The sequence below is a fragment of the Calypte anna genome, chromosome W (assembly GCF_003957555.1).
Source record: "Calypte anna isolate BGI_N300 chromosome W, bCalAnn1_v1.p, whole genome shotgun sequence".
NCBI classification, from domain to species: Eukaryota; Metazoa; Chordata; class Aves; order Apodiformes; family Trochilidae; genus Calypte; species Calypte anna.
The window spans coordinates 3,764,107-3,783,319 of record NC_044276.1 but is presented as its reverse complement, the minus strand read 5'-3'; the positions used below and the strand labels follow the sequence as shown (position 1 = coordinate 3,783,319).

At 41.6% G+C, this 19,213-nt stretch overlaps 1 protein-coding gene across 1 annotated transcript in view; it reads left to right on the top strand.

Moving 5' to 3' along the window:
* The first annotated feature begins 1,527 nt into the window (after nucleotides 1–1,527).
* The window catches only part of LOC103533793 (uncharacterized protein C18orf25), a 65,850-nt gene continuing 48,164 nt past the window's right edge, over nucleotides 1,528–19,213 (top strand). The window contains exons 1-2 of the mRNA XM_030468375.1: nucleotides 1,528–1,620; nucleotides 14,902–15,689. Coding sequence (XP_030324235.1) covers nucleotides 14,996–15,689 — 694 coding nt within the window. The 5' untranslated portion in view covers nucleotides 1,528–1,620; nucleotides 14,902–14,995. The remainder of the gene's footprint in view (nucleotides 1,621–14,901; nucleotides 15,690–19,213) is intronic.

Genomic DNA, 19,213 nt, shown 5'->3' with positions numbered 1-19,213 from the left:
ACCCCATTAAAATCATGAATGTATCACTAATCTTTCCCCTTCATGCCACTAACTTCATTCAGATATTTACAGATCACTAATGTCTCCCTGTTTAGTTTACTAATTCTGTTGTACCTATGATAGTCAGAATTTTTTTTATTTTTTTCCTTTTTTTTTTGTCAATGTGAAAACTTCTGAAGTAGAATAGGATGTTTATCTTAGTTTCACAAGTCCATGTATGTGATTTTGTTTCGCTTTTTTTTTTTTTTTGGGGGGGGGGGTGGGGGGTGGGTGTAGATTCATATACACATTTCTATACTATCAACCTTATAACTGATTCTGTACCATGAGCAGTGGTTGTGGAGGAGCAGGATCCTCCAAAGGTGCCTCTGCTGTACAATGCATGTTTAACACTGGAATTTCCCAGGTGCTTATAGGTCCTGATCAGGATTTAGGGACTCTACTGAAGTTATTGCTGCCACATGTTTTCAACTTGCAGAGCACTACCTACAATGTACCGCGCAGTTGTGCAGCATGTGTACCCTGGGGTTGTAAAGCTAAAGACTATGATTAAGAAACATCAGAATGTTGTTTAACGTGTGTTATGATGTTGCCCTAATTGCACACCATGCTTCCCCCACCCAGCCCCCATGTCTCTGATCTTGGGGAGTGCAGAGGCAGGGTCACCAGGATCAACATTGGAAGGAGAATGAGCACTGGCTGAGAGACTGGTGAGAGGCGTTTGCAGTGCTGTCTGTGCTCCTGTCACCTTTGCCTGCTTTTCTCGGCCCTCCTTGCACCCAGCCCCTGAGCCAGAGAGACGTTTCTTTCTTCTCGTTTCCCTCTGCTTCCTCTTCTGCTCTTTTCCTCCTGTGAGTCGGCTTCAACTGCGCTATACTTGGTTTGCACACTGGGAAACCAAAGAAAGTGATGTGCTGTTAGCCTTCGGACAGGTCTCCCTCGTGGCTGATTTACCAGACGTCGGGTGCCTCTGTGGTCGGTGATCCATGGCGTCTGCCAGCGTGAATCGGCTCAAGTGGTGGCTGGCTGCCTGTCTCCATGTCCCTCACATGCTCTCAGCCTCCCACCTGTGCCCCACAGCGCAGCCTGCCCTTCTGCCCGCACCCACCCTCGCCGTCATGGGCACAGGCACTTGGATATGTCGCAGTCTGGACGAGGCCGGGCGCGTTCCTTCAGACGATGCCCTGTAGGCGCCCCACTGGGGCTGGGACTACTCGGGGGCCTCGTGGGGGGGCAGCTGTCCCGCGGGTGTAGGCAGGGAGAGGTGTGTGCGTATCATAACGGGGCATACTCAGAGAGTGTGAAAGGAGCGCTAAACCCCGGGTACGAGGAAAGGGCTAACAACCCACCACTCCCCTCAGGGCGCCGCAGGGTAGAAGGGAGGGAGGCGGAGTCTGCCAGCCTCGCCACCGCCCCCGGCACCGGTCTTCCCCGTGTAGCTCTGCGGGGTGTGGGGCGAGGAAGTGACGTCGTGTAGCGGAACTTTCCCGTCCTTGGTGACGTTTTCTCTTGGTGGCGGTGGGCTGGTAGTAGTGTAGCTTAGATTCGGATCCTTCTGGCTGCCTATGCTCGAGCTGCTGCTTCTAGGGAGGAGGCCAATAGGGACCCTGTGTCGGCCAGGTGAGTGGGGGCGGCGCGGCTGGGGCTCGCCAGCTGCGCGTTCCGGTCGGACCGGACCAGACTGGGCTGGACCGGACCGGACTGTGCCACCTCTCAGCAGTCGTCGGAGTGCCGGACGGGCGGTGGAATCGTTGCCGTTAGCCCCGCTGCGTGTGGGTGAGAGGCGACGGGTCGCGACTTACCGGCCTCGTCCTTCCTTATCCTGGGGCCGGCGGTGACGGTAGTGGGTGGGCATGGCCCCGCGACGTCTCGGGGGCCTTGTGCCACCGGGGCCGTGCCAGGCATCTGCGCCGGCCGAGGGGTTTCAGGAAAACGTGGGTGCCCACTGGGTGGCTTTTCAGGGCTGAGTTGGGTAAGACGTGACCTCCATCACGACCCGACGCGGGGCCTGAAACACAGGAGGCCAGCCTAGCTGCTGCTTATTTTGTCTTAGCCTTGCCCGGAGTCAGTGGATGAAAGCCTTTCCATAGCTCCTAGAAGCAGTTTCTGGTCGCTTTGTGTTTCCTGGAAATTCTCTAATACGTTGTAGGATCGTATTAGCTGTTTGGAGAAAAACTCTAACAAGATGTGCAATTCCTCTGGTTTTATGCTTCTCTAGGTTTTTGGCTTGTTTCCCTTGGAATATATATATGTGGGAATATATTTTATGTGGGGGGAAAAAAAAGTTCAAGAAAAGTTCAGGGTGTTTGTTGCTTATCTAGCCTGAGGTACCCTTCAACTCCTAACATTTAATGGGTGACTTTCAGTGACGCAGTCATCCGAGGAGAATATAAAATTTAACTGTTTAACGAGGTCTTGGTCGTAACTAGTTACATAACTTAAACCAGCACAAGGTACCCAACAGCATTTCAAAGGCTGTAAAAACCTGTGTGCAGACATGCTATGCCATAAATAAATCCTGTTTGGTATTTTTTTTTCCACTGGCAAGTAATTGTAGTTTTTAAAAATGAATGAGTAGTAAATATTTTAATACTTGAGCATCTCTTAAAAATGTAAAATTTCTCTTAATGCCTTTCCAATAGATGTTATTTCTTTTTAAGTCTTTCCTGGTACTTGTCGAGCATAAGACCAAATAATTTCAGTTATAGGAATATGCTAGCCTATTTCCAATTTTCAGGCTAAAATTTTAACTACAAGCAGTGATAGCTCTCCCCTAAAAACAGCAAACACATGCTAAATTTAAAGTGTTTCTCTTAAAGTATCTTACATTGCTTAAATATATTTAAAAATGTAATGTTTGATCTTAAGGTGGAAATTAAGTATAGTGCTGTTTTGAGGTCTTCATCTTGTGATTCTCCTGCCCTAGTTAATGCCTACAGTTGTTGTTTCTGTGATAGGATTGCAGCTTTCCCTGTTACCCTGAAGGAGGGTGTCACGGTTTAACACTGGCCCGGCGATTAAACCGGATAATAGACACTCTCTATTAATGTCTCTCTCTGTGGGAAAACAGTCTGCGGAGGCTTAAGGATTCCATGTGCACATCAATATGATTGTATGAAATCGTTTATTAGCAACTTGCACTCATTTTATATAGAGAAGCCTTGTTTACACCATCTTATCAAGCAGGTGGCCTTGTACTCCAACCACACATACCATTCTCACGGAACCTTCTTCCCACATAATTATTTTCCTCCTCTGTTGCCAATTAAGTTATCTCTTTCCCAGTAGCTCATTCTCAGAAAGCCTCTAACTAGGCCTCAATAACCATTAACCCAATGTGGCCTAAATTGAAGTAAGTCAGGATTGCTCACAACCTGTATATTTCTGAACTGTTTCCCCAACATATTCCCCTTTTTGTTTTTTGAGCAATTCTGACTTATTTCATTACGTAAGATAACATGCTAATGATATATTGTCATATGCAGCATACTAATAATGCAAAAGCAATAACATACCAATAATGCAAAAGCAATAATAACATATATACTAATACAAAGGTAATAGTAACATACTAGTAATATAAAAGCAATAATAACATATATAACTGATAAGCCTTGCCTAATTAAATCTGTAAGCCAACAAGCTAGTTGATGTATTTTATGATTTTTATCAATTCTTACCAAAGGCATTTCCTCTTGCTATGTGTGATACAAATGAAACAGCAAGAAACCCAAATTTCAAACTTTCACTTATATTCTAGGCCTAATTGTTGCATTGACCAGTTTGATCACAAATGTTATTGATAACTCATTAGTGCTCTCATCATGAGGTCACGCTCTTTTTTCTTCTCATAGGGGTATATGATCTTTCCTTTTTTTTTTTTTTTTTTTTTAAATGTTCTTTCCATTGCCCAGACATCTCCTCCCAGGTAACAACAGCTTTACGGGTTTTTGGTTTTTTCAGCATCCGTAAAGACCATTATGCCGTCCACTGGACTGTCAGACAAAAAATTACATGATTCCCACTGCATGTTAGATAAAAGTGGTAATAAGCGATATGAGGGGTAAGAATTCGCTATTTCCCCGCTAAGCTGTCCCAAGGCTATTTGCAGGTCCGTTGAAGTTTGCAGTAGCCAAACCAAATAGTCTTGCATAAGGGGCAAAATGATCTGTCCCTCTCGGGTCCACTCCAGCGATGTCTTGACATTGTGCTCTTTTTTTTTTTTTTTTAATTTTTTTTTTTTTCAAAACCAATAATAACAAATATAATTGATACACCTTGTCTAATTAAATCTCTAAGCTATCCCTATATCCCTAAATGATTTAACCATTCATTTAACCCAGTATATGCAACAGTTAATTTTTTCATGTTATCTTAATCAATCGTTTTTGGTTGTGAATTGACTCTGAATGATCAGCTAAATTTATGCAAGTACACTCTATCCAAGTCTTCACAAACATAACCTAAAAGCTAACAATAAAAAGTCAGTGGCAGCACGATGTTGTAAAACTGCATGTCTGACACTATTAACATCTTTTAGCATCTGTGTTAAAATACCAGAAGTTAAGTTCATCTGCTTAGCAGTGCAACAAAATAGCATAACCAACAATTAACATATAGACAACGCATCCCATAATCAACATATAACCGATCACATAAATTACAACATTAACAAAAACCTGTTATCAATACAACACAATACTAAAAGCACAGTTCACACTACAGTGGAAGGGCTTAAACAACTTTTTAGTATGAGGAAGTTCAGATGTCCACTGGCGCGTAGAACCAAGGGGGTAGAGGAGGCTTATCCGACAAAAGTTTATCGGGGGGCCCCAAAAGCGTCCCCAGACCCCTCCCGGGTCACGGCACGGTGGAGTCCTGGTTTCCTCCATGGTTGCCAAATTGAAGCCCAAAAAGCCAAATAAAATTCTTTAGAGACAAAACTCCAAGCCTATAGACAGCAAAAGCACACATACACACACACACTTTTTTTTTTTTTTTTTTTTTCTCTGCTGTGGTGTCTGCAGCAGGGCTCATTTTCTGAGCAGCAGCAGTGTGTGCGGGAGGGCGAGAAGCGGCTGCGGGGGCAGGAGTGGGGGTGTGCTCCGTACCAGGAGCAGCTCTTGCTCTCCACAGCAACTTTCAGCCTCCAAAAAAGGCATACTCATTCTCATAACTGTGTTTTTTGTCTTACTTCTCACCAATATATAAGAAAAACCAACAACAACCACTAGAAGATTCAAAAATGAAATGATATTGCTACTAAAATCTGGTAAAGTTACCCTGAAACAAAATGAAATGGTACAATCTCCTAAATAAAAAACTGCAAGTATAATTACCAACCAAGTTTTTCATCTCTGTATGAAACACCAGTGTACCATGCACCACAATATACATCAATATTGAGAACTATATTGCAATGATGGTTCTTAAGCAGCTTTATCTTAAGCATTTTTACCTCAAGCAGCTTCTAAGAATTGGGCTGCTGTAGCACCTTTTTGGGAGTAGTCCTAATGCATGTTCAGTTTTTTCATGAGCATTGTCATACGCCGACATATAAAAAATTTTTTTTTTTTTTTTTAAACAAATCGAGATGTAATATTACCACTGAATAGAAGTGATCCACAAATTTTGAATATGACTCTGCTCTCTCTATTTGATATTTGTAAGAGAAAGGGGTTGTTTGTGCAGGATCATGAACAATTTGCAAAGCCTTATATGCCAATTCTTGTGAAAGTTGTAACACTTCAGTTTGAAACTATGCCTGCAAATCTGCGCATACAAAAGGACAAGCACCGAGTAACATTTGTGCTTGCACTCCGTGTAATGCATCGGTGTTCTGTCTAGGAATCACAGCATTTTCACATAGCATTTACCATTTATGATGAAATTGCAATTGTTGAGAAGTTAACAGAGTATTAATGAGCATTTTTGTGTCATATGGCATCAACAATTGAGCAGTAAAAAGATGTTGCAAAAGAGATTGAGTAAATGACTCAAACCGATTTCAAACCATACTGTGCAATGGCAACTTCGGCTTCTTTTATCATTTTCCAATCTAATGCAACCCATTGAACTCCTCCTCCTGGTCCCACAATCACTGGAAAACCATCGGACTCATATTGGGAACCATTTCTCCTTCAACTATAGCATTTGAATAATTTTCTTCCATCTAGTTACTGGATACACATTACCACCCCCCCCACTACCCTCCCCTCCCCATGTTGGATCTGGAAGAGGTAGAGCAGTGGGTGTTAAAGGGTTAAGGGAAATAGGAGCAGGAATAGGGAATGGATCAGGGGGTAAAAATGGATTAGTGCCCCATTGTTTGGGATGTTCCCTGGAGCAAAAACTAGGGGTTTTTTCAGGGGTATACTCATCCTTGGTCTCCAGTTCTGTCAGCTTCTTCAGCAGTTTCCTTAGTTGCTTGTCTCTGAGTCCCAGTTCCTTCCTTGATTGTTGCTCTATAGCAGGCACTGATGGTGTTGACAGGTGAAGCAGAGGATTAATTGATGGCAACTGTGGTCAAGAAGATAAATCAGGCTTTGGAGGTGGAAAGGTGGCAGAGCAGTTGGGAGCCGCGGCAGGCGGGCGCGAGGTGGGGAGTCTGCATTCCAAGATTCCTTGCCTGTGTTCTCTGGCTTCTCTCCCTCTGGGTCCTCCGATGATTCTGGTGGTGTTTTCGGTCGCTTTTGGTTTTGCTTCTCGGTCCCATTTTTGCTTTTCATCCAACCCCCAGGGTCAAATGGCACAGTTGACTGAGTTTGAATCAGTACAGTCCCTTCAGGTGCTGGTAAGGGTATTTTAGGTGTCTCAAACAACTGTTCAGAGGTCAAGTTCATATTTTGAGCGTTCATCGGTACTGGCAGATCAGATGTTAAGACAACAAACGCTGAGGCTGTTGCTGACCTCTCACTTTTCATTTCTTTTAAGGTTTCTTTAATCAATTTCCAAAGTGTCGCTAAGCGTTGTGCCTCCTTATCTCTGTTGCTACTTTTATCCCATAGGGCAATACCTATGGCTCCCCAAGTAGGTAACTCAAAAACGGTACCCATCGAGGGGATCAAGTCTCTACCCTGTGCCCATTTCAGTAATTCACGTAAGGTCCTGCCTTCGTGTAATAAATCTCTCTTAGAGAGAATATATTGGAGGAGCTTAACTATTGTCTCTTCTTGTTGTACATCAGAGTGTAGACCCCATCTCCTCCCCAGCCGCTCACCTGATCAGGGCAAGATTCTTCAATTCCGAGCTCGTTTATTCCGTAGCCGGGCACCAGCTACATAGACTGCCGGGGCAGCAATCTCCTTTCGGCTGGCTTCTCCACTCCTCTCTCATTCGAGCTGTCTTCATCGCTCCTGGAAGCAACAGCATGAGAGTCCCAGGTCCGGGCCATCCTTAGTCTCTGGTCCGGGCCACCCTGGGTCCCTGTTCCGGGAGGACATCTTCTGAGATCATAGTCCCCCTGTGCAGCCACCCAGAACAACAGCAAAAACGCAGGAGCTTACAGAAGCTTGCTCAGCCAAGCAGGTGGCAGGGGGGCATGTTTGAGAAATGGTAGGAGATTTAAACCACTAAGGAGTGTGGCAAACAGGGGTGGGACCTGGCAGTTTGCTCAAGGATGTTTGTACAGGCAGAGAGAGCGGCAGGGCTCCTTCATGACCATTGGGTGTGGAGGGCCACCTCAATAATTTGAGAGACCTGACAGCTAGCAAAGAGGCAGGATCTCATGCTGTAGAGCAAGGCCAAAGGTAGCAGTGAGGCACGACCTGCTGCCAGAAAAGATAGTAAGGAATTTGGAGGACACCTGCTATGAACAAAGGGATTACGTAGTCTATCAACTTTTGGCTTTACATGGGATGTTCCATTGTGGGAAAGTGCTGTGAGCAATGTCTTTAGCTAGCAAGACCATGGTCTTTGTTGTATCTTGCTTTTAAAACAATCCACCTTATTGTGATGCCATGTTTACTCTGCACTATAAAAGAGCACTGATGATGAATCAAGTCAGACATATTACCACTGAGTATATGTTTTGCCCTGCCTCAAACTTTTTTTTCCTCTCTAATTTTTTCCTCTCTGCATTTGAAAGAATTGGGGCACAGCTAACAGTGACAACAAATGCTATCAGTGTAAATTGTGTAAGCTTCTGGAAATATGGTATTGACACACCAAAGAGCTCAGTCCCTGATAGTTGCTGGGGTCACTGGTCCAGCTACGGCCGGGACCTTCAGCCAGACTGACCTGAGGATGGTAGATATAGCTCTTTAGGTTCCTGGTTGCCAAGAGTGTCTGGTGCCTCTCCACAAGGCTTGGGCTGACAGTCAGTCCTTCTGTAAAAGCTATGTGGTTGTTGAAGAGCTGTGCTGTCAGGTGAAGAAGCTAGAGGAGGAAGTGAACAGGCTACGCAGCATTTGAGTTAATAAGCAAGACACCAACAGATTCTTTTCAGAGGTGTTTCAGTCTCAAGACTCTTGGGAGTCTTGAACCTCCACTCCAGTAGTGAAGCAGGTGGACCCAGAACCAAGCACGGTAACTAGTCAAAAGTCTGCTGATGACAAGGGCTGGAAGAGAGTCACTAAGCATTCCAGGAGGAAGGCTCCTTCTACCTCTGACAGTCCGATAAGCAGGTCTTGTACCTCCCATAACAGGTATGAGGTCCTGGAACTAGAAAGACATACTACTGATAAGGAGGGAGGAGGTCCTTCTGGGAAAGAAGTGCCTCCCAAAGCTAAACCAACTGTAGCCTGCATTGTGACCTCCTCTGCTTAGAGGAAAAGAAGGGTAATTGTAATAGACACCCTTCTGAAGGGAACAGAGGGCCTGATATGCAGACTGGATCTAACTCACAGTGAAGTTTGTTGTCTTCCAGGGGCTTGGGTAAAGAACATTACTGGTAAACTCCCTACTCTAGTAAGGCCATCAGATTACTACCTGTTACTTGTTGTTCAAGCAGGGAATGATTAAATAACCAAGAGAAGTCCAAGGGCAATTAAAAGAGATTTTGGGGTCTTGGGATGTTTAGTTGAGGGATGGGGAGCTCAGGTTGTGATCTCCTCGATCCTCCCATTAACAAGGGATGATATTAATATGACTAGATAAATCCATCTGGTCAAGGTGTGGTTCCAAGAGTGGTGTAAACAGAAAAATTTTGTATTCTTTGATCATGGGATCATCTACTCAACACCTGGGATGCTAATACGGAATGGTAAGCACCTATCTCTGAGGAGAAAAAAAAAAAAAAAAGTTCTAGCACAGGAGTTAGTGGGGCTTGTTGATAGAGCTTTAAACTAGCTTGGAAGGGGTAGGGGACAAAACCAGAGTTGCTAATGGTGAACAATGGGATGATGTGACAAAACTTGCGGAAACAAGCACCAATGGGATCCTTCATTCTGCTTTGCAAGTTGTTTGCCACAGTGTACCACACCTGAAGTGTTTCTAAACTGTAGTGTAATGAGGCAACCAGGTGCCACTAATTGCCAGGGAGTGAGCATGAGCTTGTGCCAAGCCCACCTGTGCCTAATTAGGGTGGGCCCCCACTGTGCATGAGCAGGACCAGGGGGCCAATAAAAGGTGAGTCCTGAGACACAAGCTCAGCTCAGTCCTGAGCATGCTTTTGCAGAGAGGTCAGTCACTCTTGGAGCACTGTTTTACCTTCATTGTGCCACTAGCGCTCATTGCCCATAAGGTGAGGCTCTGGTGGCGCAGCTGGCTAAGCTGCAGTACTGCAATGCCGAGGCCCCGGGTTCGAGACTCCTCAGAGCCTCAGGCATGTGGTGTCATTCTTGGGGTGCCCTACAGAGGATAGGAGTTGGACTCTATGATCTTGATGGGCCCCTTGCAACTTAGCACATTCTTATTATTCAATGATTTAATCACCATAGTTGCAAGCATATAACTCACACCTCAAAACAAGCACTCAGGAGATAAATTACAGAAACATGTCTGGCTTGAACATTGTAGTTAGCAAGGAGGAACCGAAAATGGAGCAGCAGAGGGAGAGAGGGACAGGTGTAATGTTGGTGTCCTGTATGGGGCAAGATAGCAGATGTGAGGTATATGCACAAAATTCTTAAAAGTTAATCTGATTTATGCCTTTTTAGTTTATCTGAGTGTTAGGATATTAGTAGCAAAACATAAAAGGCACCTTAAGAACAAAATTGTATAACTGAATAACTATTATTCAAAGTCTAATTGTTTGAGTACTTGCAAATTATTGATAGGTGTCATAATAGATCTAGTACAATGATTAAAATAATACCTTTAAGCAATGTGATAATACAATGACTGCAGTATCTAAAAGGATGCCAACTTTTGCTAGAGAGTTCTGAGTAATCTGGCAAAAGAAAAAAATTAGGGAAAAAGGATAGTAAAGAGTAAGTCAGTAAACTGTCTACTAATTCCATGTGTTTGCAATTGGAAATACAGGTTGGGTTTAAGGGGGATTTAGAGGCTGTCTCTTAACAAATTAGGTTGGATAAAATGCTGGTAGCCTGAGGCCTCATCGTGTTTAATAAGATGTCTTTTGGAAATGAAGTTGTCATTGTGGGTGTCTTGGTTTAACCCTGGACCAGTAATTAAATGAATGACAAATGCTCTCTATTAATCCCTCTTTGTGAAAGAGCAAGGAGAGAGAATAAGTAGAGAGAGGACTGATGGGTTGGAAACTAAACTACTACCATTCTCAATTTTTAACCTTCATTTGTTTATGCAAAACCTTTTGAAATGCAGCATTAGTATAATCCTGTCTTCTTTTTTTTTTCCCATGGCAATTCTCTTACCAAGGTCCTATTTAGATTTACTACCAGTCCTTATTTATGAATTACCTGATGATAAAGAGCCAGCTCTACTCCCAGAAATGTGCCTTAAATATAATTGTATGCCTGTGAATCAACTTTAGGGCAGCATTTTCAAATGGAGATACACCTGCAAAAGTTTTTGGTGAAGTTTTGGAAGTGGCCAGAGTCACATCTTCAGTTATATGTCTCTCTGTCAGAAGAGAACATAACCTTAGTCTTTGCCAAAAGTTTGTCCTGTATTAGAAAACAGACTTGTGTGTTACAGTACCCTCTTCAGTACCTAGGTCATGTGCTGCTTCTGTCCTTTCCCAACCTGCCATCCTTAGACACTTAGTCTATCAAGTGTTTGATTCAAAGTTCTTGGTGTGCTTACCTGAGTGTTTAATTTTTTGTGTTAAAGAAGTCAACGGTTTTACATAATTTTATTAGCCTCAGTTGTATACATTTGTCATTAACTCTCACCTCTGATTTATTCCATCTATGCTCAGTTACATTGGGTAAATGTTTGATAATGTAATCCACTGGTGATGAAAAGAATTATTTATTTAAGATGAGCCACTATAGTTTTCAGTTCTGTATAAATATGAAAACATTAAGATTTAGACAAAAATACTGACTGTAACACTAGAGCTGTAAGGTAGATATTTAATGGCTTCTACATACTGGTATTTTCTGTATGTGGTTAGAAAATAATTTCTGGAGAAATCTAGCACAGTTCTTAGAGAATTGTTTTTTAAAAAATCAACAGTCCATCTGTATATCAGAAAAAGGAGAATGACATTTCTGAGCAGCATCTAATTACATATCCATCTGTGCCTGTAAACATCACTGCTTATTTTTCAGTGCTATGTTGTTCTCATTTAATAAGTTAGAAACTAGGCTTTCTCTAGCATCACCTTGAGATTACCTTTTCTAGTACTGTTACTAGAAAAGTGAGTGACAAGAAAGGCATGGGAGTTTTTCAATATTGTCATTCTCTCTCTGATCTGTAAATTTCTCAAGTAGAACTAAATCAGTATGGGTTTTTTTATTTTCTTTAAGGCAAGGCTTTCTTTGGTGTAGGTATTTTCCCCTGAATTGTCTGTATTCTTCCCTGCAGCAGTCTGAGTCATGATAGGCTTTATTTCTACTGAGATAAATAGAAAGTTTTTTTTAATATACATACTAATACTCAAATTTCTGACTTTAAGTAGCCAGTTCATGGGACCTGGAGAGTACAAACATCAGAGCCAAGTATCTTGTCCACACAGACAGAAACATGAGGCAGTACAGCCTCATGTACAGCCTCAGTTTGTTTTCATCAAACTGGGTCCCCGTCTCGCACTGCGACAAAAACAGTCATTATTGTTGACCAGATTTACTTCTGTGAAGTTACCAGTCCCTACGCTGCCTTATTACTGAGAATATAATTCACTGATCCCTGTGCGAGGGATCAAATCAGCATGGTAGTTAAAGTAAGATACTACTTAATAATGATATATCTTCTTAAGTGGCAGCATGTAGATGAAACATGCTTTCTTCTGGTTGATAGGACAGAGAGATGAAGAGTGAAGTAGAGGTGTTCTTATAGTCCCTTTGGAAACTCTGAGGTAGATTGATATTCCTAAGTATGATGTTTGTGAAAGAAGTCTCTAGTTCACTTTGGCTGCCCTTTAGTTTTCTGTCAAGCCTCTGTCCTTGGTGGCTGAAAGGATGACTAGTGCAGAAGCTGTTCTGCAGTTATTAGTATGACTTCTTAAATACATTTTTTTTTGGCCAGGTGTCATGGTTTAATGCTGGGCTGGTAATTAATTGATTTACATATGCTCTCTAAGTCATCATCCCATTCTACTCGGTGTTTCCAGACTGCACCTGGAGTATTCCATCCAGTTTTGGTCCCCACTCTACAAAAAGGATGTGGACCGGCTGGAGAGGGTGCAGAGAAGAGTAATAAGGGCGATAAGAAGACTGGAGCACCTGCCATATGAGGAGAGGCTGAGAAAACTGGGTCTGTTCAGCCTTGAGAAGAGAAGGCTTAGAGGAGGCCTTATCACAATGTTCCAAAGGACAGCTAAAAAGAAGATGGAGACTCCCTATTTACAAAGAGTCACTTGGACAAGACAAGGGGCAATGGGCACAAGTCTCCTGGAGAGATTCCAATTCAACACAAGAGGAAATTTTTTCACTGTGAGGACTGTCAGACATTGGAATGGTCTCCCAGGGGAAGTGGTGGATTCCCTCACTTTGGAAAGTTTTAAGTCTCAGCTTGATGGGGTTCTGAGACATCTCATGTAATCAATATTATTAGAAGGGTTGGACCAGATGATCCTCGAGGTCCCTTCCAACCTGATGTTCTATGATTCTGTGATTAATCCTCCTCCCTGATAGAGCAAGGGAGAAAGGACTGATGGGTTGGAAACTAAACTGCACAGCTCTAATGAAACAGTAGTGATGAAAAGGAAAATTATTAAATATATACAAGTATACACAAAAGCGATATCACGTTCCTCCCTCCTTCCCCTCAGTAACACTCACATCACCCCTAAGGCTGCAGGGCAGCCCTGGAAAAGTCTCAGGCTGGGCTGCTGGAGTCAGCAGCAGACAGGAGCTGGAGGCAGGAACACACAGATTCAGGAGGGCACTGATCAGGATCAAAGGCAGATGAACAGTTGGAATCCTCCTAGGATGCCAGTCATGGGTGAAGAAGAACTTGATCCTCATGGTCCCTCAAATTTATCCTGAGTATGATGCATATAGGATGGAATACTCCCTTTGGTCAATCTTGGTGACCTGTGTGCTCTGCTCCGCTCCCTTAAGGAGGGTTGCTGGTGTGACCTCTTTACTCCCTTTCTGTTTCTGGAGCATAAGATGTTTCTCAGAACCAAGCAGCGGCCTTGGTTCTGCAGACCATTCTCTAGCCATAAGTATAAACCTTGAGCGTTATCAATCCTAGAAACAGATGCTGATTGAGAAACTTGCTGTTCATTTCAGAAAGTGCAGCTACTTAGTAGAGACTTAGCTGAAAGCAAAAGTACAAGAAAGAAAATGGGGTCTGTCCTGGCTCAAACCAAGACACCAGGTTTATATTCTTCCTGTATGTGTTGGAGGTACTAAATTTTTCTTTGCATGAAGAGAAAGTACATTTCAGAGCTCTTAGAAAAGGTATTTTTCTTTTCAAAGTGTGTGGCTTGAGCAAGCTGGGAGTTTGACTAGCAACTGTGTATAACTCTTAGCTAGTCATTGAATAATCAAATCAAATTGAATAATCAAAAAAGTATTTTACATTACCACTATAATGGGAGAATTATTTGATAATGTTGATTCATGGATTAATTATGTAGAAATACTGATGTTATTACTGTATTGGTATATGTTTGTCTCAGAACATGTATTCATCATTTGGATTTTCAGCTGTGCTGTGGCCTTGGAAATAAATTTGTTCTTACGTGATACTTATTGCATACATTAAACTACCATCTCCAGAAATTGTTCTTTTAAGTTGCTTTTAAGAGTTTTACTCTGTGTAAGTACTGCCAAATGTTTTTGCAAATATTTTGCAAGTATTTGCAAATATTTATTCGCTCATGACTGGATTTCTCCTTTGTCATGTCGGTACTGTAAATTTGCAAATTACCATGAAAACGTTGTAATTTTATAAGGTTGAGGTCCTATTCAGCTGGACCTCATATATCATATATATGGAATATATTTCTCATATATATGGTAAAAGAACTGTATTCTGGTCTGGCCAGGGAGATGACTACCAAGTCTGGGAATTTTCAGGCTGGCTTTGTTCATAAGTGCTGAAATTCTCAAAATATGTTTCAAGTTCTAGGAAAAGAAGTTTAACATGTTGCTTAAATATATTGATCTAAATTTTATAAAGTAAGAGTTTATAAATACTGTTATTTTCTGATTTATTTTGATTATTGTAATGAGGTGAGCCACATTTAATGTGATTCAAATACCATCTTTCATGGATGTGAAAAAGGAAGAATAGTTTGGTGTAACAAGATGAGTTCCATACTGTCTGTAATTGAAAGCAATGAGTTGATTAGGTAATACTGTGAAGAGTAGGACTGAGTGAGTTATTTGAGTAAATTGTTCTTACTGTTCTGTTCCTGTGCAGGCTGTTGTAGTGTTGAAGTCCATATCTAGTCCACTCAAGTCTTCCAGACCACGTGCTTTGTGCTTTGAGACCAGGAGAACCTTGGTGTTCTGAAATGAAGATGGAGGCAGTGGGAAAAGCAGAAGAACTTGTTGATTTGGAAGTTCCACCAAAGACTTCTGAAAAGCAAGAGACGGCTCTTGATGAAGATGAACATATAGAACTGGGGGGACAAACTCAGAAAGACACTGTGCCCACTGCAGCAGATTCTATAGTGCTCTCTTCAATGCCTTGCTTACTAATGGAACTGAGACCATCTGCAGAGAACAGCAAGCCACTGGGTGGTCGAGTTTATGAGAGTGATTCTTCTAATCATTGCATGCTTTCCCCTTCTTCCAGTGGGAATTTGGCTGACTCAGATACATTGTCTTCCACAGAAGAGAATGAGAGCTGTCAAGCTGAAGCTGCTGTAGAGGGAGACCTTTCCACAATGTCTGAGGCTGCAGTTGGGAGGAAATCCAGGCGATCTAGGTCTGGAAGTGAAACTTCAACAATGGCTGCTAAGAAAAATCGACAGTCTAGTGATAAGCAGAATGGTCGAGTTACCAAAGTAAAACGAAGCCAAAAGCACAAAGAAAGAATCCGGCTCTTAAGACAGAAACGGGAGGCAGCTGCTCGCAAGAAGTACAACCTGCTGCAGGACAGTAGTACCAGTGATAGTGACCTGACATGTGACTTGAGCACGAGTTCATCAGATGATGATGAAGAGGTTTCAGGGAGCAGCAAGACAATCACTGCAGAGATACCAGGTAGAGTATGTTTTTTAAACTGAACTGTAACACATCTGACATTTCTCAGCTTTCATGCTAAACTATATGAGTGACAACTGAGAAAAAACAGCAGAACTGCAGTTTTGTGTAAATTTGAAGACTACAGTATATAACCAAATCATGGGCAAATTTTAAAATCTATTCTGATGTTTCACTGCACTTTTGCACACCAACAAAGCATAGAAATGGTAAATTGGAGGAAGGGCTATCATTTTGAATTGTGGAATTTTCTGATCTTTTCCTTTGTAAGCCTATATGAAATCCTATCAGTGCTCTCAAATCCTATTAGATGGTGATAATCTAAAAAATACATTCTTAAGATAAGTGGCCAGCTTTGCGTTAATGTATTAAAACCAAAGCTTGGCAGTTGTGCTAGAAATAACATGGCATACCTGTTGCATGTGTTACAGTAAGGCCCTGTTCACTGTTAAACTTACATTACACTTATACTGTGCTTTCAGTTCTACATTTCGGTGCATGACAAACCTACTTAGCCTCATTGTAAATTCTTGCAGATTGCAGCTGGTCACATGTTTTGAGACATAAATATGAATTTGTTTACACAGATACCCAAGCTATATCCACACCTAAATTTTCAACATTTTAGACAAAGCTGTTACCATTTTTGTATGTCATATGAATCTATAATTTCTATATTTTTAATTTTCTGACACATCAGTGTTAAGATTGGAGTTGGCAAATTATGGAGTTTTCTTGTTATGTTATTAACAAAAGAAAAATTAATTAATGAAGGCTTTTCTCTGCCGAGTCTATTATTTTATTAGCTCAAGTGCCATTCACACATTTTTGTGTGAATTATTCTTGCAGCATATTATACTATAGAACTGTCATCATATGGCAAAACCTTCACATGGCACTCAAAATCACATCAAAATAAACTTTTTTTGACTTGCGGATTTTTACTGAGTTACATAGTTACATGTCTTTTTGCTTCTTGTGCTAGAAGATTTTTTTTTTGAGATAAGTATTGGCTTACATGGGGCAAGAACATTTAAAGGAAAGCTGCAATAATTAGTCTTAAGTTGCTGAACTAATGTTTACTAGATTAATTAAAAATATTTGCATCAGATTTTGCAAATAACTGTTTTAACTGACTTGATTATAATGAATGATTCTGTCACTATGAGAACTGGCATTTTTTTTTTTTTTTGACATTGCTAGGAAGTAGGTTGCACAAATGAAGTTCATGTTTATTAAAAAGTCTGGGAAAGGCATAGTCCTTCTGTAGTTACTGTGTTGTAAACTTTTAATACAAATTCTAAAAATATTTTTACCAATTTCGTAGTTATTCAGACTTCTAGTTTTCATAGTTTTGTGCCTTTTTGTTTGCTATATTTACACTTTGGGCAATTAAAGCCTGATTTAAAGCCTGTTGAAGGCTATTTCCTCAATTTTGTGACGGGTTCTTCCCCACCCCTAAAAACCACCCACCAAAACAAAATAAATCCCCCAGGTTTGTAGTGAAATGAGGCAACCAGGTGTCACTAATTGCCAGGGAGTGGGCGTGAGCTTGTGTTAAGGCCACCTGTGCCTGATTAGGGCGGGCCCCCACTGGGTGAGGCTTGAGTGGTGCAGCCGGCTAGCACGCAGTAACAAGACAACCCCAGCAATGCTGAGGCCGTGGGTTCGAGACTCCTCAAAGCCTCATCCTGACGGCGATGAGCTCTAGTGGCGCAATAAAGGTAGTGCAGTGCTGAAAGAAGCAGTTAAAGCCAAGCATGCCAAGATTGTGAGTTCCAGTGCAAGCTGAGTTTGTGATTCAGGCCTTACCTTTTATTGGCCGCCTGGTCCTGCTCATGTGCAGTGGGGGCCCGCCCTAATCAGGCACAGGTGGGCTTAACACAAGCTCATGCCCCGTACCTGGCAATTAGTGGCACCTGGTTGCCTCATTTCACTACACAGGTTGTATTCTTTTTTAAGTCATAAAAGTACCTTGTGACCCATAAAGGGTACCACATGGTATTTTTAGATCTGCCTAGATTTCTGACTTCTATTGGAGAGTTCTGAAACCCCTCTAGGGTACTTTTCTATGTCACTAGGTTCTTCTGTATTTGAGCTCTCAGTCTTAACGGTGAGATGCTTACAGTGAAAAGGACCCATTGTAGTACGTGAAAGAACCTGACGATTTAGTGATGATTACACCAAGGCCTAATTTTAACTGTGATGTAAGATGTGGGAGTGCAAAAACCACCCTGAGTAACAATTACCTTTATTTTTATTTCATGGCATGTATCATTTGCTTGATACTAAATTACATATAATTACATGTATACCTGCCATGTTGCAGTTTTTCTTTAAGCAGAAACCAATTTTGTTTGGGGGAAACAGTCTCCAAGTAGGAGAGAAAAATAGTCTCTGTAGAGATAAGGACAAGGTTGACAAGAAAGCATCCTGTGCTACTTGTGGGTTAATGAAATGAGGTCTTAACAGATGCAGTGGAGTTCTGAGTCTGACTAGGATTCCCAGCTCTCTACTGGAGTGGTTGGTTCACATGCCATCTGTGATCCCTCTTCTTGGAACTGGCAAAGTATTTAAATTATTTTTCTTAATAGAAAGCCATGTTAGTGCACTTATCATTACACTGGTAATATCCTCAAAATTTAGGAAAAGAACAAGTAGAAAATAATACAGGGTATCAAAAAGCATTACTGGAAATTCAGGCCATAAGTATCCTCTGCCAACAGTAAAAAGCTAAGAATTTCATTTTTAACTTGAACTTGAGTGTCAAAAAACTACAATGCACCTGTCAGAAGGACATAAGCGTGAAAAAACATTTGAAAAAAGTCTGTACACATTGATGTAGAAGAGTTTTTCAGCTACTCTGTGTTCCCCTTAGTCTTACTGTAACATTGATTACTGTTTAAATGTAGCTTATTATTGGGACTGATTTTAAAATGTCTGTTGTCTGAAAAATAGCTTTGCCAACAGAGGTGCTCTAAAATTTTTAGTGACAGTTACTTTACTGTGGCCTTTATGTACAATGGTTGTACATACTCTAGCTCTTAACATTCTATTGACACATGTAGCATTATGGAAGACAGTTTGCTTGTGTGTGGTGTGAAAATTGAAGTGTCACATTTGAGAATACAGTAGTAGTCTTTCTTGTCATGTTGCTAAACCTCTTCCATTTTAATAGTGCAGTTATTTTATTCAAACCATCCACGTGACTGATTCTGAAATAGGTTTGGCTAAATTAATTACGGTAAGGAAAATGCATAATAATGCCACAAACATTTGAAATGTCATAAGCTTCACTTTGTGCATGCACCCAAGTTGTGAACGGAGCAGTTGTGCAACAGAGTCAGTTTTCTCTGCTGAACTCTAATGTGGATTAAAATACTGGCGGGCTTGGTTTTCTTATCAACAAAGATTGAGGAGTTGAGACTTACTGGTAATACTTCAATACAAAGATTGTGAGCTCCATAGGAGTTAAGTGCAATATGATATGTTATTCTGAATGTATTATATGGTGTTAATTTATA